Genomic DNA, 27,869 nt, shown 5'->3' on the forward strand with positions numbered 1-27,869 from the left:
ATGGCACCAAAATTTTCAACTTCAGAAGGTACTAATGGGGTGAGAACATCTGTTCTGCACCCACAGATGACTTACTATTTAAGTTGTTGTAGATCCTAATTGCATATGTAATAGCTGAAGAACAGATGATGGCTCAAGAAACTTCAACATACAGCAATGCAGATATGATGCCATTTAAGATGCCAGCTGAAATACCTAACTCAAACTGCTCGTGGCTGAATGTTGATGGGTGAATACTAAAGGAGAAAGTGAGGACTGCAGATGCTGGAGATCAGAGCTGAAAATGTGTTGCTGGAAAAGCGCAGGTCAGGCAGCATCCAAGGAACAGGAGAATTGACGTTTTGGGCATGAGCCCTTCTTCAGTGAATACTAAAGTTAATGCATCAGTACTCTTTGAGGAGCATTGATGGGTGGATATTGATTGGTGATCATTGACATATGGATGTTGATGGGTGAACATGGACAATAGATGTTGATGGATGAACATGGATAGAGGTTTGTTGATGTGTGAACATGGACAGTCGGTGTTGATGGATGAACATGGATAGATGCGTGTTAATAGATGAAAATGGACAATAGGTATTGATGGTTGAAAATGGACAGACAGATGTTGATAGGTGAACATGACAGCAGATGTTGATGGATGAACATGGACAGATGAATGTTGTTGGGTGAACATGGGTCAGTAGGTGTTGATGGATAAACATGGGACAGTAGGTGTTGATGGGTGAACATGGACAGTAGGTGTTGATGGGTGAACGTGGATAGAGGGATATTGATGGATGAATATGGACAGTAGGTGTTGGGTGGACATGGACAGTAGGTGTTGATGGGTGAACATGGACAGAGGGATATTGATGGGTGAACATGAGACAGTAGGTGTTGATGGGTGAACATGGGACAGTAGGTGTTGATGGGTGATCATGGACAGAGGGATATTGATGGGTGAACATGGACAGAGGAATATTGATGGGTGAACATGGGACAGTAGGTGTTGATGGTTGATCATGGACAGAGGAATATTGATGGGTGAACATGGGACAGTAGGTGTTGATGGGTGAACATGGGGCAGTAGGTGTTGATGGGTGAACATGGGGCAGTAGGTGTTGATGGGTGATCATGGACAGAGGGATATTGATGGGTGAACATGGACAGAGGAATATTGATGGGTGAACATGGGACAGTAGGTGTTGATGGTTGATCATGGACAGAGGAATATTGATGGGTGAACATGGGACAGTAGGTGTTGATGGGTGAACATGGGGCAGTAGGTGTTGATGGGTGAACATGGGGCAGTACGTGTTAATGGTTGAACATGTCAATGGTTCCTCGTGAATCATTCCAGGTTGGCGACGTTCTGCGCGCTGACGTCACGGCGCAGCGTTTTGACGCTTGGCCCGGATGTTATAAAGCGGTGCTGTTGCTGGGGGAGGGGAAGGGTAGCGCGAACGGCTTTGGCAGTAAGGCAGTTTTGGAGCAACCGGCAACCCTGCTCGGTCACCGCAAAGGAACGCCACAATGGCGACCCGGGTAAGTCCAGATCAATGAGGAGGAGAGGCGGAAGCTGCTTTCGCTTTTGAATTCAGACACCAGGGGCTAGCTGAGTAAGAGCAGCCTGATGACTCCCCCTCCCCCGATGTTTCCCCACACCGTGTCACCCCCCCCCCCCCCACTGATATCACCCCCTCACATGTCACCCCTTGATGGCACCCCCCCACTGATGTCACCCCCCCGCACTGATATCACCCCCTCACATGTCACCCCTTGATGTTAGCCCCCCCGTCACTGATGTCACCCCCCCCCCCCCCACTGATGTCACCCCCCCTGCACTGATGTCACCCCCCCCACTAATGATCCCCTGTGCCCCCTCTGATGTCACCCACCCACCTCCCACTGATGTCACTCCTATGCCCCCTCTGGTCACCTCTCCTGCCCTCCCCCAATGATCCTCCCATTGATGTCACCTCCCCCCATGATCGCCACCTGATACCACCCAGGTGACACTCCTCTGATGACCCCCCCCGGTATCTCCCTCAGTGACCCCCTCTGATGTCTCCCTCTCTGTGGTCCCTCTGGTGTTCTTCGTGCCTTTTCTGCTGTCTCCTATGCCCCCTCTGATTCCTCCATTCTCCCTTGTTGCACCACTGCCTGCTCTGATGTCACCCCATATCCTCACTGTGCCTGTGCCTATTCTGGTGCCACTCTGTTTTCGTTGATGCTTTGAACTCCTTGCATATCCCAAGTATTTCTCATCCCTTCCTTCACTTGCATTTGATTGTCTCCCCTGGCCTCTTCTGATGCATTCATATTTTCCTTTTCATTGCTGCCACTTGCTTTGGAAAAAAGATGTAGAGGAGGGAGGTAGTTCTTAGAAGTAGCAGAGTATTGTGCAATGTTGAGGTTGAAATGCCCACGTTGCTGCAGAATACTTGTCATCACTCAAAAGTGAGAAATTGGAATAAACCCCCTTAGTTGCATCATTATATTTTATATTTTGTTGCACTGCACTTTATTTAGTATTGCTGAGATTGTGAAGCATCCTCCAAATTAAGTTCATATTTAAGTTTAATAAACAGAAACTTAGTAATGTTCTGATAATATGAAAGCTGTTAAATCCCAAATGATATTTAGATGCCTTCAAAGATGAATTGAGAGTGTAATTTGTGCTGGAGTGGGTTATTTTGTATATGAAGAATCGATGATGCTGGTTACCATGTTGAAATTGTGGCTTCTTGTGGACCAGTTTCAGCTGATAAATTTGAATAGCTGATTTATAGACTGCAGCTGTCCTTGGGATATTTTGCCAAAGAATTTGGTGCATCCTGATGTCTAGTGATGATTTTGAGTGGCGAGGGGTGTTCTTGCTTCTTGTATGTTTCAGCACAAATTCTCAGACCGAGAAACCATTCCGTATCCCACTGGGATTCTTCTGCTTCATGTTCACCTTTACTCTGGGCTTCTTATTCAAACTGCGATTAAAAATATACCTATTCTTGCATAAAAAATGTGATTGAACTGCCTATGTTTTCACATCAGTGAATTGTGAATGTGGATTTGAGAGAAATGATGAAAGGAAAATGCTGGATGCAGAAAATGGTAGAAATTTGCATAATCTTTAACAGGAGTGGTTTGAGGGCAAGCAGCATTGTGGGAACCTCTATGTTTGAGAAATTTGTAAATATTTAAAGGAAAAGCTTGTATTAACAGTGACCATAGAGATAGTGGATTTTTGTGCCAACCCAACTGGTTCACTTGTGTCCACTAGAAAAAGAAATCTACTGCCCTTGTCAAGTCAGAGTAAATGTGACTTTCATGTCTGGTTTGATATGAGGTCCCTCAGCTGTCCTCTGAAGTGGCCTGGCCAGCTTCTGAAAATAGTCCTGAAGGTGCAATAAATGCTGAATTTGCCAGTGATAGCCAATTTCACCCCCTGCCAACTTTCAATTGCTCGCCAACCTGTAATATATTTGTAATTTTTTAACATTTTATTTCATTTGTAACATTTATGTCGAGTAATTGTGAGTAAAATGTAGTATTGTACACGACAAACTGTACCAGCTGTACAAAACAAACACATTTGAGTTATAATTAGTTGGCGTGTAATGATGTAGTTTTTGTTTTGTTTGTTTTACATCTATAATAGAATCGTTCTTTCTTTGGGCAAATCTGACCACTTTGATAACTTGCCTGAAACACATGTTGACAATAAGCTGATATTGTCCTTGAAAAAGAAAGTAATTTTGATTTAGGATGATAAGATGTAGGAGCAGAAGTAGATCAGTCAGTCCATTGAGTCTTCCCCAACATTCAGTGAACTCATGGCTGATTTGATAATCCTCAATTCCACTCTCCTGCCTTTTTCCCATAATCCTTGATTCCTTTCCTTATTAAGTATTTGTCTGTCTCAGCCTTGAATATCCTTTGACCCAGCCTCAACAGCCCTCAATGAGAGCATTCAATTTCTGATTTCTCTGCAATAGGAAAGATGTTGTGAAATATAAAAGGGTTCCTCAAAGGTTTACAAGGGTGTTGCCAGAGTTGGAGGGTTTGAGCTACGGGGAGAGGCTGAATATGCTGGAGCTATTTGCCCTGAGGAGGATGAGGGGTGTCTTTGTAGAAGTTTATAAAATCATGAGGGGCATGGATAGGGTGAATAGTCAAGGTTTTTTTTCCTGAAGATCAGGGAATCCAAAACTAGATGGCATAGTTTTAAGGTGAGAAGCGAAAGGTTTAAAAAGGACCTGAAGGATAACTTGTTCACACAGAGGGTGGTGTGTGTATGAAATGAGCTGCCACTGGAAGTGGTACAATTACAACATTTAAAAGACATCTGGATGGGTATATGAATGGGAAAGGTTTAGAGGGAAATGGGCCAAATGTTAGCAAATGGGACTAGATTAATGCAGGATATCTGGTTGCTATGGACTGGTTGGACCGAAGGATCTGTTTCTGTGCTATACCTCTCTGACAAAGCCTCTCTATTTCTCTGCAGTAAAAAAAATCAAAGGTGTGCCATTTTGTTCAAGTGAAAAAAGTTCTCCTCATCTCAGTCCTAATTGTTATTGATGTGGAGATGCTAGTTTTGGTTTATCGTCCAACAGGTTTATTTGGAAGTACAAATGTTGCTCCTTTGTCAGGTTGTTTGTGAGACAAGATCATAGGCCACAGAGTTTATAGTGAAAGACCAAAGTGTCATTCAAATGATGTGATGTATTGAACAACCTAGATTGCTGTTAAATCTTGAATTACTTAATCCACATAAACCTGTTGGACTATAACCTGTGTTGTGTGCTTTTTAACATTGATCCAGAAGCTCAATCCCATATCACATTTCCAGATGACCTCAAACAGGAACCGTGATGTAGAAGCAATGCTACCGGAGTAGCAATCTCAAATTAGTGGATGAATTCTTTACTGAAGAAATTTCAAATTGAATTTGGTAGGTCTGGTAATTGTGAACTAGCAGGAAAAAATTGATCATAAGCTAATGGGATGAGGAATTGTAGTTTCAGGAAGGGACCTCTCTCTCTCTGTCTCTCTCAATTCAGATTTGAGTGAAAACATCCTCAATGGTTTCTGAAATAAGCATGTTAACCTCCACTTTCTCATAGCAATATGGATAGGAGATAAAATGATCTTGCCAACATTGTTATAATTGCATTACAATTCACTGTTTGGGAACAGGCCATTCCACCAAAGCTTAGTCCTCATTTGCACTCCTCTTCCACCACTCCCCCTGCCTCCTCACCCCAATTTAATCATATCTACTGTTAGTTCCTCACTCATATTTCAGATGCATTGATCTTCATCTGTGATAGAAAGTCTCACATTCTAACCATTTTCTTTGACGTGCCATGTGCAAAATGGTATCAGTAAGCTTGGTCGATTAATGTACCCAGTTTAATCAGTAAATGGTGCTGACATCACTTTTAATTAATTGCGGCAAAGCAAATTATTGATACCTGCATTAATTACACTTGCTGCAATGAATTCACTAACTTTAAATTGTCTGAGTCTGGCAGTTGGTTTATGAGCTGTCAGACAGGCCAGATCCTGAATTATAACAGCAACCAACCAAACACTCACAAGAGAAGCTGCATTTGGGACCCTGTTCAAAAGGGCTACAACACACTGCAGCACTCCCGGTTTGTGAAGGGGAGAAGATGACCTCCACAAAGTCTTTGCCAAGAACGGATATCCCTGCAACTTCATCACAGATGCCAAGCAGATAAACAATGTGACAAAGACATGCCATGACTCAACATGCTAACTACTGTACCTTATGTAAAAAACAACTCTGAATCGAGAGCCAAACTCTCCCAACCACTCGGATTTATGACCGCAAATAAACCGTCAGCCATGCTCAGACAACAACTGACCAGATCAAAAGACCCAACACTCATCGTGTGCTGGACAAACATGGTGTACAAGATTCCATGCAGAGACTGCACGAAATACTATAGGACAAACAGGTAGACAACTCTCGATCTGCATTCATAAACATCAACTAGCCACTAAATACCACGACCAGTTATCCTCAATATCTATTCACGCAGACGACAAGGATGACAAATTCAGCTGGGACAACACAACAATAATAGGACAAGCCAAACAGAGGATTCCTGGAATTTGGGCGTTCCTCTACAGACTCCATCAATAAACACATTGACCTAGACCCAACATACCGACCATTGCAATGAACAGCCGGAACCGGCAACTGGAAGCAGCAGGAACAAAACCAAATAACTTCCACACAACACAGCAGTGCTTCACAGGAGGTTCCACAGCACTGAGGATGTCACCTAGAAAAGGGATGGAATGTCTGCAAACCAAATTCCCAGCTCGGTGCACCTATCCAAAACCAATTGCAACCAGCACCTGAGCTACAAATCTTTACACAAAGAGGGAATGGGTCCCCTGTACTTAGAACAATGCAAGCAAGATGCAAGAATGTCAAGGCTACGGAGGTACAATCCTTCTGTCTTTTGTACTTGGCCTCTACATCATCTACCACTTTGTCCCTTCTCCACCACCGATGCTGCAAGACCTGCTGTTTGTTTCAGATTTCCAGTCTCTGCATTATTTTCCATTTTTAAAAAAAAAACTGCTTTCCCAGCCAATATTTAAAACCTGCTTGCTTGATCACCTTGTGTACAGAGAAACCTCTATTATCTGGCTTTGATTATCCAAATATCAGATTACCTAGCAGGGTGGTAAGGTCCTGATGCTTGGCTAAACTATGCTATCTTGCATTCGATTATCCAGAATTCAATTAACCGAGTGAAATACTCCCCGGCCGTGCCCTTAAGGTAATCGAGGTTCCTCTACTTTTAACCTAGAGACATTTTGCATTGGATTTTTAAAAAATCCACAGTTTTGCTTTGTTGAATTGCTGAATGAATAAATGTTTCCATTTTGATGCTTTGTATTTTATCCATGTTTGTTATTTTTAAGGTAGTGTGTTGGAACTTTTCACGACTGGTAAAATTTGATTGTGGGTCTTGTCAAATGGAATGTAACAATTGGTGGAGTTGTAGCAAATGAGGATTTTCAAAGGACACAGCAGGGTATAGTTTGCAGATTTGGGTAGAAAAATGGCAGAAGTTTAATCTAGACAAATGTGAAGTGATGCATTTTGCAAGATAAAATTTAGGTGTGATTATTCAAGAAATGGCAGAACTCTTCAGAGCATTGACATGGAGAGATCTGGACACACAGGTCCACAGATCCCTGAAAGTGGCAACACAGGTTGATGGTCAAGAAGGCATACAGCATGCTTGCCTTAGTTAGATGAGTGCCTTAGTTATTGAGTGGAAAAGCTGGTAAGTTATTTTACAGTTGTATAAAACTTCAGTTGGGCCACATTTGGAATGTTGCATGCAGTTCTGGTCACAACACCACTGGAAGGGTGCAGAAATGGTTTAACAGGATGTTGACTGGTGTAGAGGGTTTTAGTTATGAGGGCGGTTTGGATGAAATCAGATCATTTTCGCTGGAAAGACAGAGACTGAGGGGCAATGTGAAAGAAGTTGACAAAATTATGAGATGCGTAAATAGTGGACAGTCAGAAGTTTTTTCCCCAAGGTGGAAAGGTCACCGACAAGAGGGCACAGGTTCAACATGAGAGGGGGAAGGTTAAGGGAAAAAGTGCGGGGAAAGCTTTTCAGAGGGCACTTTCTTAAGAGAATAATAAATAAAAATTTTTTTTGAGCATGTTTGTATAATTCCAATAAAGATGTAAAACACACTGCAGTGGAAATTGAGTCTGCTACGCTGTTTCTGATGAGAACCTTCCCAGTGAGATTTAAGGTGCCTTATTGGGGAAGCCATGATGTGGGTACCTGGAATGTAGTGCCAGTGGAGGTGGTGGAAGCAGGCACATTAGCAATGTTTAAGGTGTATTGTGATTGCCTCACCTTCATGTGTCTAACAGAGAAATAGAAACTCCCTATGTGCAATAAATAGCAGGTCTAAATAAGAATTGGGATTTGGCGCAATCTTGTTGGGCCTATTCCTGTGCCGTGTTGTTGTATTATATGGTTTACTAAAACTGAAGTAAGCTCACATGTGGAAAAGTTTATATTAGTCAATGCCGTGGGATAAACTCAAAAGTAAAACTAAGTGTTGCATGGTTTAGCATAGTTTGACTTTTTTCCTGTAAAATTATTGTGCACCAATGATGTCCTCTAGCTGTGATTGAAGAACAGTATTCCACAGTACCTCAGCACTGCAGTACCTGAGTGTGCACTGTGTAAATTCTGTGAATCAATTTGATTCTAAAGAATATTTATGAGCTGGGATAGAATGACTACTGCTTTGATCCATGTGTGTTTTAAGTCTCTTTCCCAGCCTAAATTATCACAGTATTTGCTTGAATGGATGTTTGACTTCATTGGCAAATTGCACTTTGAGCTTGGATCCTTTGCTGTGATCCCCATACATCAAAAGGTCCAAGTCAAATTTCTTCTTTTTTTGGTTTTTAAAGTTGTGATGACTTGTGCTTCTTGCTTCAGTCTGTTGATCTCATCCACTTGGGGTAAAAAGTAACCTTCCCAACATGGCAAGGCCTCATCCCTGAAGATTTGAGTTGGGATTTAATTTTTTGACTGTTCCATCAAATTGCTAATTTTCGTCGTTCAACTAGTTTCTTTATCACTATGACGAGGGTTAGTTTTTTTTTTGCACCCAAAGAATGCAGAAACATTTAAACACTAGTATAACTGACACATTGAAGATTTGATACATTGAGTTATACAGATTGTATTTGCTGTAAATTGCTCATTGAGAGTTCTGCAATAATGTAGCTGCCTTCAAGTCATAAGGTGACATCAGATTCATCTGGATTTCATAGTGAAACTAGAGTTTATGTAACTTAGTAATCCAATGTGCAAATATCTAATTTGATCTCTTTATTTCTTGCAGACAATGCAAGCAGCGCGATGTCCAACAGATGAGTTGTCATTGACCAATTGTGCTGTTGTGAATGAAAAGGATTTCCAAACGGGCCAGTATGTGTTTATTATGTGTTTTTATTAGATTGGATATTTTCTGTATTGCATTTTGCAACTATGTTCCACAACTGGACAATTTCTTAGACCGAGAACAACACATGCAATTAATATTATTCTTGAGCATATATTCTGTAGTTCCAATAAGAATGAAAAACACACTGCAGTGGAAATTGAGTCTGCTATGCTGTTTCTGATGTGAACTTTCCCAGTGAGATTCAAGGTACCTTATTGGGGAAGTTATGATGCAGAGGTGCCAGTCGAGAAAGTCAGAAGTCACATGATACCAGATTATAGTCCGAAAGGTTTATTTGAAGTCACAAACTTTTGGAGTGCTGCCTCTTCCACAGGTGAAGCTCTCTGAGAGCTTGTAATTTGAAATAAACCTGTTAGACTATAACCTAGAGTTGTGTGACTTCTGACTTTATTGGGGAAGAGCAGTTGTTTATTTGACCTTGGGTAGCATTAAATTTGACCACTGGAGTATGTGATGCTGGTATTGGGTGTCAAAGGTGCATAAGAAGCCCATCAGCTAAATCATAAATTTCACATTGTTAAAGTGGACAGAAGGAGAAAAAGTAGGAAAGAAGCCAAAAAATGCTGTTCTTCAGTTATTTGTGCCTAACCTACTGTTTGGGTGTTAACCTATGCTCTGCCGTAGATTCTAATTCATTCATTAGAAACAACAAATTGAGGTTTCCCTCTTATTTCCAATTCCAGACCCAAATATCTTATTGATTTTTCAAAATCATCTTAAACATATGTTAGCAATTATGCAATTATTAATCTGTCTGAAATATTTGTTACTCGTTGTGTAGTGAGGGAATAGAGCAGGGAAAGTAGAAGCGTTTGTTAGATATGACCCATGCTGTCGCCTGCTGTGCCTTGTTCATTTGCCCATTTTAATCTGTGCAGTCGGAATTCCAGGGCTGTCATAATAACCCTCAAGCAACTTGCTTGACAGGAATTACATCCTGAAAATCATTGGGATTTACTTTTTTCACTCTTTACACTCCATCTTGGTTATTATATAGGGTGTTCAACATATAATTATTGGAAGGAAATTTCTTCTCATTGCTTCTTTCTTGGAAGAGAATTCAAACTGTGTGAAACTCAGATTTCTGTAGCTCCATCTGGAAAGTGTGTCAAGCAACAAATATGTTCATTTATAATCAAAAGACTTTATGAAAGACATGAATGAAGATGGCGTGATCATATCGTGACAGAATCAAAGCTATTGCATCTGTTAACTTTGGAAATTGATGGTTTATGTAGAATTGTGCCAAACATGAAAGAGTATTCTACAGCTAGCTAAGGATGGAGCCTACACCACAGGACATCCTAAATTTAGTGATCAAGATAATATGGAAGCCACTTTCCCAGCTTGCAAGCTGCATCCCTACATATGGAGATAGGAAAACAACCTTGGACTAATTCAGTTAGAGAAGTCTCTCATCAAATTACTTTGACATGTGAGGAGACTAGTCAAATATCAATTAGGCAAATGTGCCCAGTGCAAAGCCATTGCCTCCATCCATCCCTCCAACACTGATTTCATATCCAGTATTTGCAGTCAGCTATTCAATTTGAAACTTGCCTAATATTACAAATGAGAGAGCATCAATGTGGACTCTTTCTTACTTTCTGAGCACTTAATAAAAGCAAAGGAAGAATGCATCAGCACATAGAATGGACACCTCAAACTGGCATTCAGTCCAGATAGTCGGTTTTGGTGTTTCTACTCCAGTTGAGCTTCTTTTCATCTTTTTTAAATTCAATCTGAACCGTATAATTCATACAATCACTACAGAGTAGAAACATGGTATTTGGCCCATTTAGTCCAACCACTCCTTTGGAGAGCATCCCACTCAAACCCACCCCCTACTCCCATCCCTCTAATCTTGCATTTGCAATGGCTAGTGCACCTAGCCTGCACATCCCTGGATGCTAAGAGCAATTTAGCATGGCCATTCACCTGACCTGCACATCCTTGGACTGTGGGAGGAAACTGAGCACTTGGAGGAAACTCTCACAGACATGGAGAATGTGCACATTCCAGACAGTCAGTCACGTGAGGCTGGAATTGAACTTGGGTCCCTGGTGCTGTGAGGCAGCAGTGCTAACCACTGAGCCACCAAGCCGCGCTCCACTGATCCTCCATGCCACCGTAATGTTGAGTTCTTTTCTTATTCATCTGTCTATCGCGCTTCCTTTTGTTTATCTCTGATTTATTTGAACATATGTATTGTGGGACTAAGTGAAACAAAAAGGTAGTTGAAGTGACTAGGCTATGGTTTAGTGGTTGATAATTGTAAGAACTGAAAACAAGCTCTAAGTACCGAGCTTTTAATTTTTAAAACTGCTACAAAAAACTAACCCCTCAGAACTGTGCTAGAAAACACAGCAAGAAAATGGTTTGAGTTTTGCTTCGTATTGCTCTGCTATCAATACTCAAGGGCAAATAAGAAAACAGCTCTTCTTGGAACCATATACTTTTAAGTCTAGAATGTTGGGTATCACCTGAAGACTCTAGCTGCACTTGCAGTCCCATTGCAACCTGATTTTGAAATAGTTCATGGCAGTTACTCCACATCTGCAGAAGCTACAATGATAGCTATATCAGTCAAACAGCATTGCTTCCGCTTAACTTTCTGGTTTAAATAAAATAATAAATAATTAGCTCAAGGGAAACTATTGAAGTCAGTGATCAGCAATTGTGTAAACTATCAGTGCAAGAGGCAAGAATCTCATTGAGAAGCATGCTGCTGTCTTGAGAAAGCTGGTAACCTGTTTTTTTTAATCTATCGGAGATCACAAAATTGCAATTAACTTGCAATTGTTTAGGGAGAATTTCACGGAGTCCAATTAGTGTAAGTTACTTTTAATGGTGATCAGAGTTAATGCACATTTCACTGATAGTTTTGTTACCACCATGATGTTGCCACTGTTTTTTACTATTTGTGAATTTTACTTTTTTTATCCTTACCATTGAATGACCAATGGAATTAGAAATTTACTTGTAACTGATCTTCCCACTGAGATTGGCTGCAAAGAAGGCAATGGGATTTTCTTTGTGTGAGAAATCCTCTAGCTTGGGGAGTCAGAGGAGGTTGGGAAGGTCCTGAATGAATACTTTGCTTTAGTATTTGCTACTGAGGGGACTTTTGCATTTCTGAGGACTCTGAAACAGACTGATATGCTCGAGCAGGTTGATATTATGAAGGAGAATGTGATGAAAATTTTGAAAAACATAAAGATGGGTAAATCCCCTGGCCAGATGGGATATGTCCTATGTTATTATAGGAAGCAAGGGAAGTGATTGCTGTGCCTTTGGTGATGATCTTTGTGTCCTCACTGTCCACTGGAGTAGTGCCAGGTGATTGCAGTGTGGCAAATGTTATTCCCTTGTTCAATAAAGGGAATAGGGATAATCCTGGGAATTACAGACCAGTCAGTCTCATGTCTGTGATGGGCAAATTATTGGAGAGGATCCTGAGAGACAGGATTTATGATTACTTAGAAAACTATAGTTTGATTAATGATAGTCAGCATTGCTCTGAGAGGGGCAGGTCATGCCTCACAAGCCTTATTGAATTCTTTGATGTGACAAAACACATTGATGTAGGTGGAGCAGTGAATGTGGTATACATGGATTTTAGCAAGGTGTTTGATAAGGTTCCCCATGGTAGGCTCATTCAGAAAGTAAGTAGGCATGGGATACAGGGAAATCTGGCTGTCTGGATACAGAATTGGCTAGCCCATGGATGGAGAGTGTTGGTAGATAGAAAGTATTCAGCCTGGAGCTCGGTGACCAGTGGTGTTCCACAGGATCTGTTGTGGAACCTCCGCTCTTTGTGATTTTTACAAGTGACTTTGATGAATTTACCAATGATACAAAGGCCAGTGGAGTTGTGGACAACGTGGAGGGCTTTTGCAGGTTGCAATTGGACATTGACAGGATGCAGAACTGGGCTGTTAAGTGGCAGATGGAGTCCAACCTGGAAATGTGTGAAGTGATTCATTTTGGAATGTTAAATTTGAATGGACAATATCGGGTTAAAGGCAGGATTCTTGTCAGTATGAAAAAACAGAAGGATCTTGGGGTCCATGTCAATATATCCCTCAAAGTTCCCACCCAAGTTGATAGCCATGTTAAGAAGGTGAATGATGTGTTGGCTTTCATTAGCAGGGGGATTGAGTTTAAGAGCCGCAAGGTTATGCTGCAGCTGTATAGAGCCCTGGTTAGACCACACTTGGAATATTGTATTCAGTTCTGGTCGCCTCATTGTAGGAAGTATGTGGAAGCTTTAGAGAGGGTGTTAAGGAGATTTATCAGGATGCTGCCTGGACTGGAGGGCATGTCTTATGAAGAAAGGAGGGAGGAGGAATGAGCGGTAACTTGATAGAGGTGTACAAGATGATGAGAGGCAGAGAGTGGATAGCTGGCAATGTTTTCCTATGGTGGAAATGTCTATCATGAGGCATAATTTTAAGGTGTTTAGAGGAAGGTTTAGGGTAGATGTCAGATGGGTTCATTCGACAGTGTGGTGGGTGCACATGGTAGCCAGTACAACAAAGGGTATGTGGGTTAGTCTGATCTTAGAGTAGGATTAAAGGTCGGCACAACGTTGAGGGCCGAAGTGCCTGTGATGTACTAACCTATGTTCTGTTCGGAACCTTCTGTTCTGGGATACACTTTGGGTCAGGAGAGTAGCTTCTTAGAATTATGGATGTGTCAGATTGAGAACTTAATACAAAATGTATATTACTAAAAACGACAAAAGGTAAACACTTCCAATACCAAGGCTTATTAGGACATTGAATTCTCCTGTTGCTGTAATGAAGGTGGAGTATCTAGCAATGTACAAAGGAAGTACATATGCTTTTATACTTTCAAATACATGAGGGACAAATAAGGAATGAGTCAGTGTAGGTGACTGTGTGTAAGTCTTTTGTTCTCTCTTGAGGAACAAATATTTGTCTGGATATTGGGGTGTCTCTCTGCTTATCAGATCAGATGGTGCCATTGGGTATATCACATCTGACGTGTTTGCAACAACAAACTCATTTATACACGTTAACACCAAGTAAAGTTTGAGAGATTTATTTGTGTGGGAGTTTCAGCCTTGATTTCTCTAAGACGTATATTCTTATTTTATGTCTGAGCTGCTTAATTGTGTAGTTTGCTCATGTCCTTCTCTAAATGCAGGTGTGCATATGGATGATATTCTATCCACTAAGAGCTGCTGAGGTGGATAGGATTAAAAGTTGAGTCGTACTTAGTGTAAGTACCTTAGTCCTCAGTGTGATTCTCAGCACTTTGGTCATGCATTCAGTTGCGATAGCTTTTAATGAGTTGTAAATTGGCGCAGGCTTTCAAATTCTCATGGGCCATTGCTTATGTTATCTGCATCAGGAAGAATGGAAGTACAAGAATAGACCTGTTATAAATCTAGTTTCTCTTGGGACCCAGAATGATATTCTGAGCACGTTTATATTAGTCACCTGCTGTAAATGACATAATGGCTTTAATTATAGTCTGTTCCTCTGAATTCCTCTGAATTACTTAAAACTTCTGATTGCCAAATCTCTTCAAGGCTGAACCCTTTCGATCTGAGTTATCCCCACCAGCTCCAAAAGCCTGAAACCTCAATGCTCATTCAATCTTGGCTACCCCCAATTTTAATCATTACAATGTTAGCAGCTGTGCTTTGACCTTCCTTGACCTTAAGTTCTGGAAGTTTCTCCCCATCCAGATGCCTTGTACTTGCTTTGACCAAGCTTTAGGTCATCTGTTCTAATACTTCCTTCCGTGCTGGGTCAATCAAATTTTGATGAACATTCTGATGTGCCTTGGAATGTTTTGTTACATTAGGGGTGCTATATAAATCCAAGCTACTGTTTAACTATGCAATGTCTTGAGGTAGTCAGGCTACTCCCTGTGGAATTTAAAACAATGTTGGAAACTGGGGAGCTGCATGGACGAACAGCCATACAAGTACAATGATTTTACAACTGAAATAATTGTGCACAATCCATTTCATATGCAGATAGTTCCAAATCTAGTTTGCGATAATTTATTGTCTGTGCATTTTTTTGGGAGCAAGGTCTGTAAAGATCTATTACGTTAAATACAGCACTTTACAGACTAAACTATGAATCTTGAGCAGGAATGGGCTGTTCAGCCCCTTAAGTCTGCTCTGCCTTTCAATAAGATCATGGCTATTCTGGTTATTTTCTTAAAGCTACATTTCTGCCTATTCCTGATAACCTGTTAACCCATGCTTAAAAATAATCCATCGGAAGAATCTACTTCACTTACTTTTCAGGAAGTGAGTTCCAAATACACTCAAACCTTTGCGAGGAAAATAGAATTACCTAATCCCTGGTTTAACTGGGTGACTCCTGATTTTTAAACGGCAACCATTAGTTCCAGATTCTCCCATTAGAGGAAACGTGGTGTCCATATCCATCCTGTGAAGGTAAGAGGACTTTGTACATTTCAATCAAGTGATCTCTTATTCTTCTAAACTTCAGGTACAAGTTTAGTCTGTCTGAGCATTCCTCACAAAACAACCCTTTTGTTTTATGAATTAGTTTTGTAAACCTTCTCTAAACTGTCTCCAGTGCATTTGCATCGCCCAATACTGTGCGCACAGTATTGTCAATGTACACAATGACTGATTGCTCAGTTTATCAGAAGTTTAAAGAAATGGTGACTGATTTCATTTATACTCATTTGGCTGCAGTGTGGTATGTGCTTGTTTTTTCTATTGTATGGCTAGGCCAGAAAAGATGTGTTTTGTGGTTGGGTTTATTTGCATTTCACCTAATGTTGAGAGTGTTTGAGGTACTGGCTATTCAAGGTGATTTTGTCACAAAGGTATGTATTTATGTTGTCTCATCTTGCCACCAATAGTTTTTTGCTTAATTTTGGTTCAGAAGATTATGGATAATTCATAGTAAGACTGTGCCAATTTTGATTTCGCATGAGGTGAGCGTGTCGTTGTTGATTGTTCTTTTTGGTCTCAATAACAGGTTTTCTTTCCAAAAAAAAGTCTGATTTCTAGTGGCTATACTTGGTTAATTGCAGCATGTAAGTCATAGGTTAATGCAACATGGAAACAGACCCTTAAGCCCAAACTGGTCCATGCTGACCATGGTGTCCGCTTAGCTAATTCCAGTTGGTCCATATACCATCCATGTACCTATCCAAATGTTTTAATATGTTGCTCATGTACTTGCCTCGGCCGCTTTCTCCGGCAGCCCATTGCATAAATGCATTACTGTCTGCATGAAGAAGTTGCTCCTCAGGGCCCTTCTTAAATCTTACCCTCTCGCCTTAAACCTCTGCCCTCTAGTTTTCAATTCCCCATCCCTGGCAAAAATATTCCATGCATTCATCTTATCTATGCACCTCATGATTTTACATACCTCAAGGGGGCATAGCTTTAAATTAAGGGGGGGTAGATATAGGACAGATGTTAGGGGTAGGTTCTTCACTCAGCGAGTCGTAAGTTCATGGAATGCCCTGCCAGTAGCAGTAGTGGACTCTCCCTCTTTATGGGTATTTAAGCGGGCATTGGATAGGTATATGCAGGATAGTGGCTTAGTGTAGGTTAGGTGTGCTTTGATCGGTGCAACATCGAGGGCCGAAGGGCCTGTACTGCGCTGTAATGTTCTATGTTCTAAGGTCACCCCTCATTGTCCTACATTCCAAGGAATAAAATCCTATCCTGGCCAACCTCTCGCTATAACTCAGGCCTGCTAGTCCTGGCAACATCCTCGTAATTATCTTTGCATTCTTTCCAGTTTTACAATGTCTTTTGTATAACAGGGTGGCCAAAATGGTACACAATACTCCAAGTGCGGCCTCACCAATGACTTCTACAACTGTAACATAACGTCCCAAATTCTATACTCAGCGCTTCGACTGATGAAGACCAGCACGTTAAATGCCTTCTTCACCACCCTGTCTACCTGTGATGTGGCTTTCAAAGAACTATGTACTTGCAATCCTTGGTCCTTCTGTTCCACAACACTTCTCGGGACCTTACCATTTACTGTATAAGTCCAACTTTGGTTTGACTTTCCAAAGTGCAGTACCTCACACTTATCTGTATTGAATTGCATTTGCCAATCTTCAGCCCACTTCCCCACCTGATCAAGTTCCCTCTGTAATTTTTGGTAACCTTCCTCGCCATTAGTGACACCTTCTAATTTTGTATCATCCACAAACTTGCTAATTATGTCTTATACATTCACATCCAGATTATTGATATAAATAACAAAAGTCTCAGCACCGACCCCCATGGCACATCACTAGTCACAGACTTCCAGTTCGAAAAACAACCTTTACCCATCACACTCTGCTTCTGACCATTGAGCCAATTTGGAATCCACTTAGCTAGCTCTCCCTGGAACCCATGCAACCTAACCTTCATGACTATCTGCCATGTGGGACCTTGTCAAGGGCCTTACACTAAAGTCCATATAGACAACATCCACTCCCTTCCCTCATCAATCTTCTTGGTTACCTCTTTGAAAGGCTTCAGAAGATTTGTCAGACGTGACTTCCCTTGCACAAATTCCTGCTTGAATCAGACCTTGACTATCCAAATGTTGGTTCATCCTGTTCCTTAGAGTCCTCTCCAACAACTTCCCACCACTGATTTTCAGGCTCACTGGCCTGTAGTTCCCTAGCTTACCTTTACTCCCTTTCTCAAACAATTGAACAATATTAGTCACCCTGCAGTGGCAAAAAATGAAGGAAAAGTCTCTGCAAGGACCTCTGAAATTATTTCTTCTCTAGCCTTCCACAACATCTGAGGATGTACTTGATTAGACCCAGGAGATTTATCTACCTTAATATGCTTTAAGCTTGCAAACACCTCCTCTCTAGTAATGTTTATGCAGTCTAAAACCTCCCCACCTGTTTCCCTTATTTCCTTAGTATTTCTGATTCTCTCCTCAGTGAACACAGATGAAAAATCTTCATTAGAAATCTCCCCTGTGTCATATGGCTCCATACATTGACAACCATGTTGATCTTTAAAGGGACCTATCCTCTCCCATAACACCCTTTTACTCTTAATCTAGCTGTTGAACCTCTTGGAATAATCTTTAACCTAATCTGTCAGGACTGTCTCATACCCTCTTTTTGATTTTCTGATTTCCTGCTTTCCTGCTTAAGTGTGCTCCGACACTTTTTATAGTCATCGAGGGATTCACTTGAGCCCAATAGCTTAAACCCAATGTATGCTGCCTTCTTTTTCCTGGCCAGAGCCTCAATATTCATCGTCAGCCAAGGATCCCTAAATCTGCTAGCTTTCCCCTTCACCCTAACATAATGTCCCTGGACTCTTAATATCACACTTTTAAAGGCCTCCCATTTGCTAGTGGTTCATTTTCCTTCAAACAGACTCGCCCAATCGACCTCTGCTAGATCCTGCCTAATGACCCTAAAATTGGCCCTGCCCCAGTTTAGCATCTAACCTGTGGCCCTGTCCTATCTTTATTCATAACTATGTTAACACTAAGAGTGTTATGGTCACTGGGCTCAAAGTGCTGTCTGACTGATGCTCACTCGCCCAACCTTGTTTCCTCAGAGGAGGTCCAGTGTTGCACCCTCCCACGTATGGCTCTCTGCATATTGATTTAGGAAACTTTATTGGACTTATTTGACAAATTCCTCGTCATCTAGGCCTTTAACAAAACTGGTCGTCAATCTACATAGAAGTTCAGGCTTCTGTCTGGTACTTAAATCTGCTACATCCCTGCTGTGAAGAATACTCTCATTAGGGGTCAGCCTCAGTTTTTCACATCGGCATATTGTTCTCACATTGTAATTTGTCACATGGCATCCAGAAGGCGATATAGGTCATATTACCAAGAGATTAAATCAAAGTCAAACACATGTCCATACAAAGCAGAACTCTTGATGCTGCATGATAAATTGAAATTAGTCCCATGTTGAAAAGAATGGAGTAAAAAGCTGTTTACAGGCCTAAAGTCATTAACATTTACGAACACATTGAATAACTGTACCTCAACGAGCAAATTCTGTATTATTGGGGAAACTGATGTGAGAATAGAAAAAGGAGATTTCCCTGAAGATGCCCAAGAGCGAAGCGTCATGAGACTAGGGACCAGAGCGTCGGCCTACCTAGAGAGGCGTATCTCAGAACGACTCCTTGGAAATCGTCAGAATTGTTGCATCGTCACCAGAAATAAAATACCTGTGTATGCACTTAGTGTCCAGGAGTTTTAAAGAAGATTCATATTGGATTGGAAGCACTAACTATTTTCTCAAAGAATGGTTGAGTTTCTCTAGTACTTTAAATTTATGAACCATGAGCTGTTATTTTATGCATGATACTTTATTGACTGCCTTCCAGAAATTCAAATGCACTCCATCACCTCATTCCTGTTTATCCACCCTGCTTGTTACATATCTCCTGTTCCATCCTGCAAGAACTCTTAATACATTTGTGGGTTTTTACACATTTTTGAGAATGACTGTAAATTTACTGCACAGTAGAAACATTGTACCCTGCACATTTCTAACAGATAATTACAGTGCTTTTGTTGGATTGCATTTGGGATGGCAAATCGCTACTACAGTAGGTGTATGTATTTGCCTTATGTAACTGTGTGGGTGTTTCAATCTTCACCACCTCTGAATAAATAGTTGTTCGTTGCACCAAAGGGATGTGCTTCAAAAGGTTTGACGCAGAACTCTGTTGTACAGAATTTACAGCAGAACAGACCATTGAGCCCATGAGATGTATGCCAATCTCAAAGCTCCACACTAGCCTCTTCATATCCTTCTTCCTTTAACCGTATCTGTTCTATTTATTTATTCATCTAACTCTCCTATTTACCTAGCTTCCCTTGAAAAGCATTTGTATTGTTCGCTGCTCCATGTGAAAGTTGCAATAGGACTAATTGCTGAATAAGTGCAGAGCAGCTTTAGTTATTCTAGTCTGTGTATTTACTTGAAATCCTGGGCCTTCTCATCCCTACTAACAAACCTTTTCACGCAAGTTCTACAACCCCCAGGATCCTATATTTTGAAGCTTTCAAGACCATGACCCAAGCTGAGGAACAGCTCTGTTCATTATTGGCTGTATTTCAGTTGTAAGCATGTGATTTTAAAAGGTTCCAATCCTGCTCTGCCATTTCAAGCCTAAAAATCAAGGTTCATGCTGCAGTGCAGTTTTGAAGGGAGTCTTGGTTTTTATTCTGGACACAAGTACACTGGGCCAAGTAACCTCCTTCTATGATTCATGCAGACACTTTCTGACTAATGTGATCCATTTCATTTTTTTTGTTCTGTTTGGGGTAATTTGTAATGGAAGGAAGTCCTAAGCTTTAATGCTTTTAACGGATGAATTGGGGAACAGAAATGGTTACTGCACTGGGACCTTATTCTTTATTTCTCTTTATGTCCTTGTGTTCTCATACTTATTACCTTAGTCTAATGCACACTGACTGTTCCCTCAGTAACTTTGTCATGATACTACCAAATGGTCTGGTCAAAGGCACATGCAAAAATGTTAAATGTACATATCACCCATCAACCTGACCAGTTTGTAGTTTCAACATGGTATCACTCAATTATTTTGTTGCACTTAATCTGTTATTGGAGTTTCTGCAGCTCCAAGTCAAAATATTCAAAGGTGAGTTGAAAGACATTTAACAAACAGCTGTATGTGCAGGGAGTGCATATTTTCAGCTACATTTTTCAAGTCAATGCTCATTACAGTTTTGTTTTATTCTGTTCTCCTCCCTATATTCCACCCTTTCTTATTTCTTGATTTGGCTTGGGAATTATTTTCTTTTAACCAATCACTTAGTTGTTTTCTCTAAAGGTTAATGTTACCTTTTGTTGGACCTGATGATGCCTTATTTCCCATTTCTGTCACTGCACTTTGCACTTTTTTGTGCGCACATTTGTATGGGTGTTGGCAGCCTGGGGCAAGAGTCTGTTGGTCAGAGTTTCTGTCAATGACCGCACAAATGCCACTACTTACTTGTTCAAAACCAATAAGCTTTATAACTCATTGACATGAAATTTTAACTCTGTTTCTGTCTTTATAGATGCTGCTAGATCTGTTGAGTATCTCCAACATTTTATTGCATTCATTATTTTTCACATTTCAATATTATTGAACAGATAGAAAAAGACATTAGCAGGATATGCAAATGAGATTACAATAGAAGCTGAAAATATTATAAATTCAATTCAAGACTTTTATTTTTGAGGAACAAAGATGAATCACTGTTTTGCCACCATGAGTATCATACAAATCCAAATCATTACGTAGTTGAGGATTGGTCACTGCTGGTCTAAATTTCAACAAGTTTAAATGATAAATACAAGCAGTTCCAGGACTTGGTAAAATGAAGAAATATATACCATTTCCTAATGTCAAAACAAAATAAACTCTCTTCTGTTTTCAGACGAAGAGTGGTGATCATTAGCTTCATTGAATTCTTCTCAGCAACTGTCCCTCAATTGTGAAGAAAATGCTGTATTTCTTTTGAAAAGAAGCATTTTTCTAGTTGTGAAGAACTATGCAATATAGTGCATCTGCATTTGTAGTTTTTTTATTAATGGATAATGGGATTCATTTGGGTGGTAGAGATAGATCGATAGACTACCTGCTTTTTAAACAGTGACCTTTGCTAAAAGTAGCAACTCTGACCAGTGTGAGTTAATGAGTGTGTTGCTGGGAAAGCACAGCAGGTTAGGCAGCATCCGAAGACCAGGAGAATTGGTGTTTTGGGCATAAGCCCGTTATGCCCAAAACGTCAATTCTCCTGCTTCTCTGATGCTGCCTGACCTGCTGTGCTTTCCCAGCAACACACACTCTTGACTCCGATTTCCAGCATCTGCAGTCATAGAGTCATAGAAATGTACAGCACGGAAACAGATCCTTTGGTCTGACTTGTCCATGCCTACCAGATATCTCAACCCAATCTAGTCCCACCTGCTAGCACCCAGCCCATATCCCTCCAAACCCTTCCTATTCATATACCCATCCAGATGCCTCTTAAATGTTGCAATTATACTAGCCTCCAACACATCCTCTGGCAGCTCATTCCATACACGTACCACCCTTTGTGTGAAAAAGTTGCTCCATAGGTATCTTTCCCCTCTCACACTAAACCTTTGCCCTCTAGTTCTGGACTCCCCCACCCCAGGGAAAAGACCTTGTCTATTTATCCTATCCATGCCCCTCATGATTTTATAAACCTCTATAAGGTAACCCCTCGGCCTCCAATGCTCCAGGGAAACAGCTCTAGCCTATTCAACCTCTCTATAGCTCAAATCCTCCAACCCTGGCAGCATCCTTGTAAATACTTTCTGAACCCTTTCAAGTTTCACAACATCTTTCCGATAGGAAGGAGGCCAGAGTTGCATGCAATATTCCAACAGTGGCCTAACCAATATCCTGTACAGCCACAATTTGGCCTCCCAACTCCTGTACTCCATACTCTGACCAATAAAGGAAAGCATACCAAACACCTTCACTATCCTATTTACCCGCGACTCCACTTTCAAGGAGCTATGAACCTACACTCCAAGGTCTCTTTGTTCAGCAACACTCCTTAGGACCTTACCATTAAGTGTATAAGTCCTGCTAAGATTTGCTTTCCCAAAATGCAGCACCTCGCATTTATCTGAATTAAACTCCATCTGCCACTTCTCAGCCCATTGGCCCAGCTGATCAAGATCCCATTGTAATCTGAGGTAATCTTCTTTGCTGTCCACTACACCTCCAATTTTGGTGTCATCTGCAAACTTGCTAATTATGCCTCTTATGCTCACATCCAAATCATTTATATAAAGGCTGAAAAATAGTGGACCCAGCACCGATCCTTGTGGCACTCCACTGGTCACAGGCCTGTAGTCTGAAAAACAATCCTCCACCACCACCTTCTGTCTTCTACCTTTGAGCCAGTTCTGTATCCAAATGGTTAGTTCTCCCTGTATTCCATAAGATCTAACCTTGCTAACAAGTCTCCCATGGGGCACCTTGTTGAACGCCATACTGAAGTCCATACAGATCACATTTACCACCCTGCCCTCATCAATCCTCTTTGTTACTTCTTCAAAAAACTCAATCGCCTCACTTTCTCCCAGTGTGAGTTAATGCTCTGTCTGTCAGGAGCTGAACTGATGGGAGCAATCACTACTAAAAGTGTTTGGCTGTAACTGCAACTGTTTTTGTATTACTGGCGTAAAGGACATGGCGTAAACACTGCTGAGTGAGTGTGCTGCAGATATGGTGACAAATGAATGACCTAGCCAAACTCTATTTTTGGGTTGGATGAACCTCCATGTGGGCTAGGTCATTCTTTTCAATCTAATGAACCCAAGCAGGAAGAAATTGCTTTTATTAGCCATTTAAAAATGGAATTTACGTAATCCTAAGGTTCTCAGGTGGCAAACAGATCTGAAATTGGTCAATTACACCTTGAGAAAGTGAGGACTGGAGACCAGAGTCGAAGAGTGTGGTGCTGGAAAAGCACAGCCAGTCAGGCAGCATCTGAAGAGCAGAGGAATCGACATTCTGGCATAAGTCCTTCATCAGGAATGTCAATTCTCCTCCTTGGATGCTGCCTGACCAGCTTTTCCAGCAATTATGCTTTGACTTTTCTGAGCAGTTTATGTCACTATCCTAATCAGATGTTTTCTAATCAACCTGTTCATTGATATCGTTACACACCTCTGGAACAGATGGAACTTGAACATGGATCTTCTGGGCCAGAGGTGACTCAGATGCTACCACTGCACAACAAGGACTCTATATGACCCTTATCAAGCTACCATCCTCATCAGCCTATCCAGGGATGTTGTGACATATCTCTGGACTTGAACCTCGACCTCCTGGCTCGGGAAGGGACATTGCCAGCGGACTATAAAAGTGCCGACACTATCTGTATCAGGTTGATATTTTCAACATTTTGTTGAGAGATATCATTGCACACATCTGGAGCACTTGGGACTTGAATCTGGGTTTCCTGGTTCAGAGGAAGGGGCAATACACCAGAAGAACCCTCACTATCCTGATCAGTTATCTCTACAGATGCTGGCTGACCTGCTTTGTGCTGACAGCATTTTTAAAATACTTGGCTTTTTTTTTAAAAGACCTTTTATAATCAACCCACTCAGGGATATTATGCCACACCTCTGGAGCTGGTGGGATTCTGGATTCCTTGCCCAGAGGTTGAGACACTATCATTGTGCCACATGAGCTGTCGTAATCCTTACCATATCTTCTAATAATCTCTGAAGATGTTATTATTTGTCTCTGGTCAGGTGGCATCGGAGCCCAGGCCTCCTGGCTCAGAGATAGGAGCACCACCAAGACCATAAGAGATTTCATTCATCTTCGCCTTAACTTTTGAAACATTTTTCTTTTATTGAGCCAAGGTTTGCACAAATTTTGCTTCTGCTTTCCAGGCAAGACAAGCTTTCAGGTCTTCCTATGCTGATAGACTTGTTGTCTTTTATTTTTCCCTAATCACCAGAGATGTTATTATTCACCTGAGAAGAAGGTGGGACTTGAAGCTGGGTCTCCTGGCTCAGAGATATGGACACTGCCAGTGCACTCCCACTGACCTTTTTTTAACCTATTTTTCTAATCAACCTGTTGAGATGTTTTTCCACACCACTGGAACAGGTGGGGCTTGAACCCAGGTCTCTTGGTTCAGGGGTAGACCCATGTAGTTTGGAAGAACCAGAACTTGAGAACCAGTTATCTACATGTTCCTATTTTGCTGTCATTCCTAAATGTCGTGTATCCTTCAAGATTCCATTCGTAATTCTCGTCATCCTGCAGTCATGTCTCTGCTGTGGCTATCATTTATAAAATGTCCGTAATCATCTCCCTATCAAGCAAAATTGAGGAAATCATAAGAAATGTAACTTTGCCAGATGACCAACAAAGCATCTGTTGTCAATACAATTGGATTTGTTTGCTATGTGTACTTAAAGATGGTGCAAAAAGATTTGTATGTGGCGTTCCATATGGATTATATAGCTGTGAATGCAGTCATGCCAACCCTGAGGCTTTGCTTGTGATGTGTATTAGTGTCCACTTAGCATTGTTATTAACTGTGGATGACATATTGTCAGTTGACCAAATTGGCTCATCGTGTGCTGCAAGAGAAATTTTTTTTTGGCAAATGCATTTTTTTGTTTCAAAGCCCATTTTATACCTTTATGAACTCTGTAATATAATGACCCATATTTTCAGCAGGGAAGGAGGCACTAATTCAACCATTTACTGTATCAGGAAACAGGCACGGACAGGGACAAAGAAGACAAGGGAACAAGTATAGGGAAACAACCTACCACCAATCAGCTATCACCCAGATGCCAGCTTAGCCAAATTAGCCTGTTCTTAACGAGGTGATGGTATGTCATAATTGAATGGTCCTTCTTTGACCAGAGGAGCACTTGTTCCAGGACTACCATTTTTCAGTGGTTCATCTGAAACTGCCGTTGAAGCTACTGCTGTATTTGAGGGAATGATATAGTCATACTCTCACCAAACTCGTAATAAGTGTTCCCATGTTCCTGTAAAGTATAGGCAAATTAAGAGATTGAGTCCAGTGTTACTTATGATCAGCCCATTCTTCATGCAGGCCTGCTTGACTGTGATGATTTCCTTTGTGGTGTGTCCTATTACCATCACTTTCATTCCCAGTGGTACTGGTGTGACTGGTATTACTGGCAGATATATGGGCCGGCATAGTTTGGCTTTCCTCTTGATTTCAAACATCAATCCAAATATTCCATGCTGGAGTCAGTAGTTCCTTACTGCCTGACAGCCTTCTGCTTAGCATGACAAGGCTTTGCAACATGGCAGACTGGCTGTGCATGTGCTAACCTGATCTCTCTCATTGTTTTGGCCATTTTATTTTGAAATATTGTTCGAATTCTTCGAATTCATGTGTGAAAATCTGGAACTGGACTGTTTTGTTTTCCATGGTCAGCAGTATCCTGACTTTGCTGTACTTGGTCTAAATAGGAATGTACAAACAATTGCAGTTGTCTTTTAGCAGTTATTATTTATCACAAAAGCTCTGCAAAGATGCTGATAAATAAATTTGACACAGTACTTATTTTGCTTGCAATAGACTGCTGGAGGGTATCAAATAATGACAAGGTGAAATTATTCACTTAAAAGAAAATGTCAGGGGTTTCTTAGTTATATCTCAAAGTTAAAATTTATCCATGATTCCAATAGCTGCTGACATCCCTTTGCAAACCATCTATCTTTGTTTATACCTGTACCTTATTATTATTGCCACAGTACACAAAATATGAACTGTACAAAAATTCCAGGTGCAAAAATAGTTGATGGTCTCAGCTGATGGTAGGACTGTGCAAATCAGGTTTCAGAGTGAAACCTGATTTGACGGACCATAATTTATATTTTTGCAATTTGTTTACTGTGATGTTATCACTGGCAGCTCTTCTGAATATGTTCAATGTGCTTTTGACAAACCAAAATTGAAGTTTGTCACATAAAAGGAAAAAGAAAGCAAGCTTTTTCATACTGTACAGGAGCTACTTAACAGTTTTATTATAAGTATCTGAAATAAAGATTCCATTTTATCAACAACATTATAGACACTGAAACCCTGTGAAGAGTCATGTTGTTTTTAATTTAAAATTTCTTGTTTATTTGCCCTGACTGGACTTTGTTTCTTTCCAACCGACTTCTATGTTCACTCAATGCCAACTTATTTAGTTAATGTCTCTTCATGAGACCCTCAGACAAAATGCTTGGTTATTTCTTAATGTGGATTCCTTCAACTTTTCTTCCGCAACTTTCTGTTTTTGAATCTTTCTCTTACTCACCGAAGATGGCTTTGCTCCTGTTCTGAATGTTTTTTAAAAGTTAATGCTTGGCAATAAATTTATTTCTAGTTTTGGTGCCATTCAACGCTATCTGTGTCAGTAAGAGTTGTAAATGTGAATTTCTCTTTTCCTCCATCTTGTGCAAGTCTTGTTTCCATATGAACAGTGACAAGCTAAAGCTAGAGTGATTTTGAAACCCACTAAGTTGTGTATTTTTGAGTTTCTAGATTTGCATGCTTAGAAAATGAAACACATATTCTTTTCAATCTTCCAACTTCTTTCGCTCCTGGAATAGAAATGGTTCAAATGACAAAAGTGCTACAATTTGCACTTATTGTTTTTTCAATTCCACAGAAGATGTGTTATAATTTTGGTAGGAGAAAGTGAGGACTGCAGATGCTGGAGATGAGAGCTGAAAATGTGTTGCTGGAAAAACGCAGCAGGTCAGGCAGCATCCAAGGAGCAGGAGAATCGACATTTCGGGCATGAGCCCTTCTTCAGGAAGAGCTCATGCCCGAAACGTCGATTCTCCTGCTCCTTGGATGCTGCCTGACCTGCTGCGCTTTTCCAGCAACACATTTTCAGCTTATAATTTTGGTATCCTAATCAGAATTGTACCACTGATTATAGCTTTTGTATTTTCATTAAGAAATGAAGGTAAGTAAATTGCACTGCTTTGAAACCAGGAACTTGTATATTGTTTGTTCAGTAAAGCCTAATAAATTTCCATGTGATTGTTCAATTGTACATTTAATCCTTTTTTTCCCTCTCTTGTTTGTGATCAATTTAAATGCTGCTTGAATAATGATTTTTGCCTGGTTTGGTGTAAGCAAATCTCAACAGCTGTTTGTGGTGTATTTACCTTTAATCTTGGCTTGCAGCTGCCATTGGTTAGCACTGTGCGCTCTCCATGGTTCTGATGATATTGCTACCACAAGGTGGTTTAAATCATTTTCCTTCTTTCCCTCCTTTTTCAT

At 40.8% G+C, this 27,869-nt stretch overlaps 1 protein-coding gene across 1 annotated transcript in view; it reads left to right on the plus strand.

Moving 5' to 3' along the window:
- Positions 1-1,382: 1,382 nt before the first annotated feature.
- LOC140465908 (vesicle-fusing ATPase) overlaps positions 1,383-27,869 on the plus strand; it is a 273,650-nt gene continuing 247,163 nt past the window's right edge. Inside the window, exons 1-2 of the mRNA XM_072561838.1 lie at positions 1,383-1,530; positions 8,923-9,008. Of these exons, the coding sequence (XP_072417939.1) occupies positions 1,519-1,530; positions 8,923-9,008 (98 nt within the window). The 5' untranslated portion in view covers positions 1,383-1,518. The remainder of the gene's footprint in view (positions 1,531-8,922; positions 9,009-27,869) is intronic.

The sequence above is a fragment of the Chiloscyllium punctatum genome, chromosome 42 (assembly GCF_047496795.1).
Source record: "Chiloscyllium punctatum isolate Juve2018m chromosome 42, sChiPun1.3, whole genome shotgun sequence".
NCBI classification, from domain to species: Eukaryota; Metazoa; Chordata; class Chondrichthyes; order Orectolobiformes; family Hemiscylliidae; genus Chiloscyllium; species Chiloscyllium punctatum.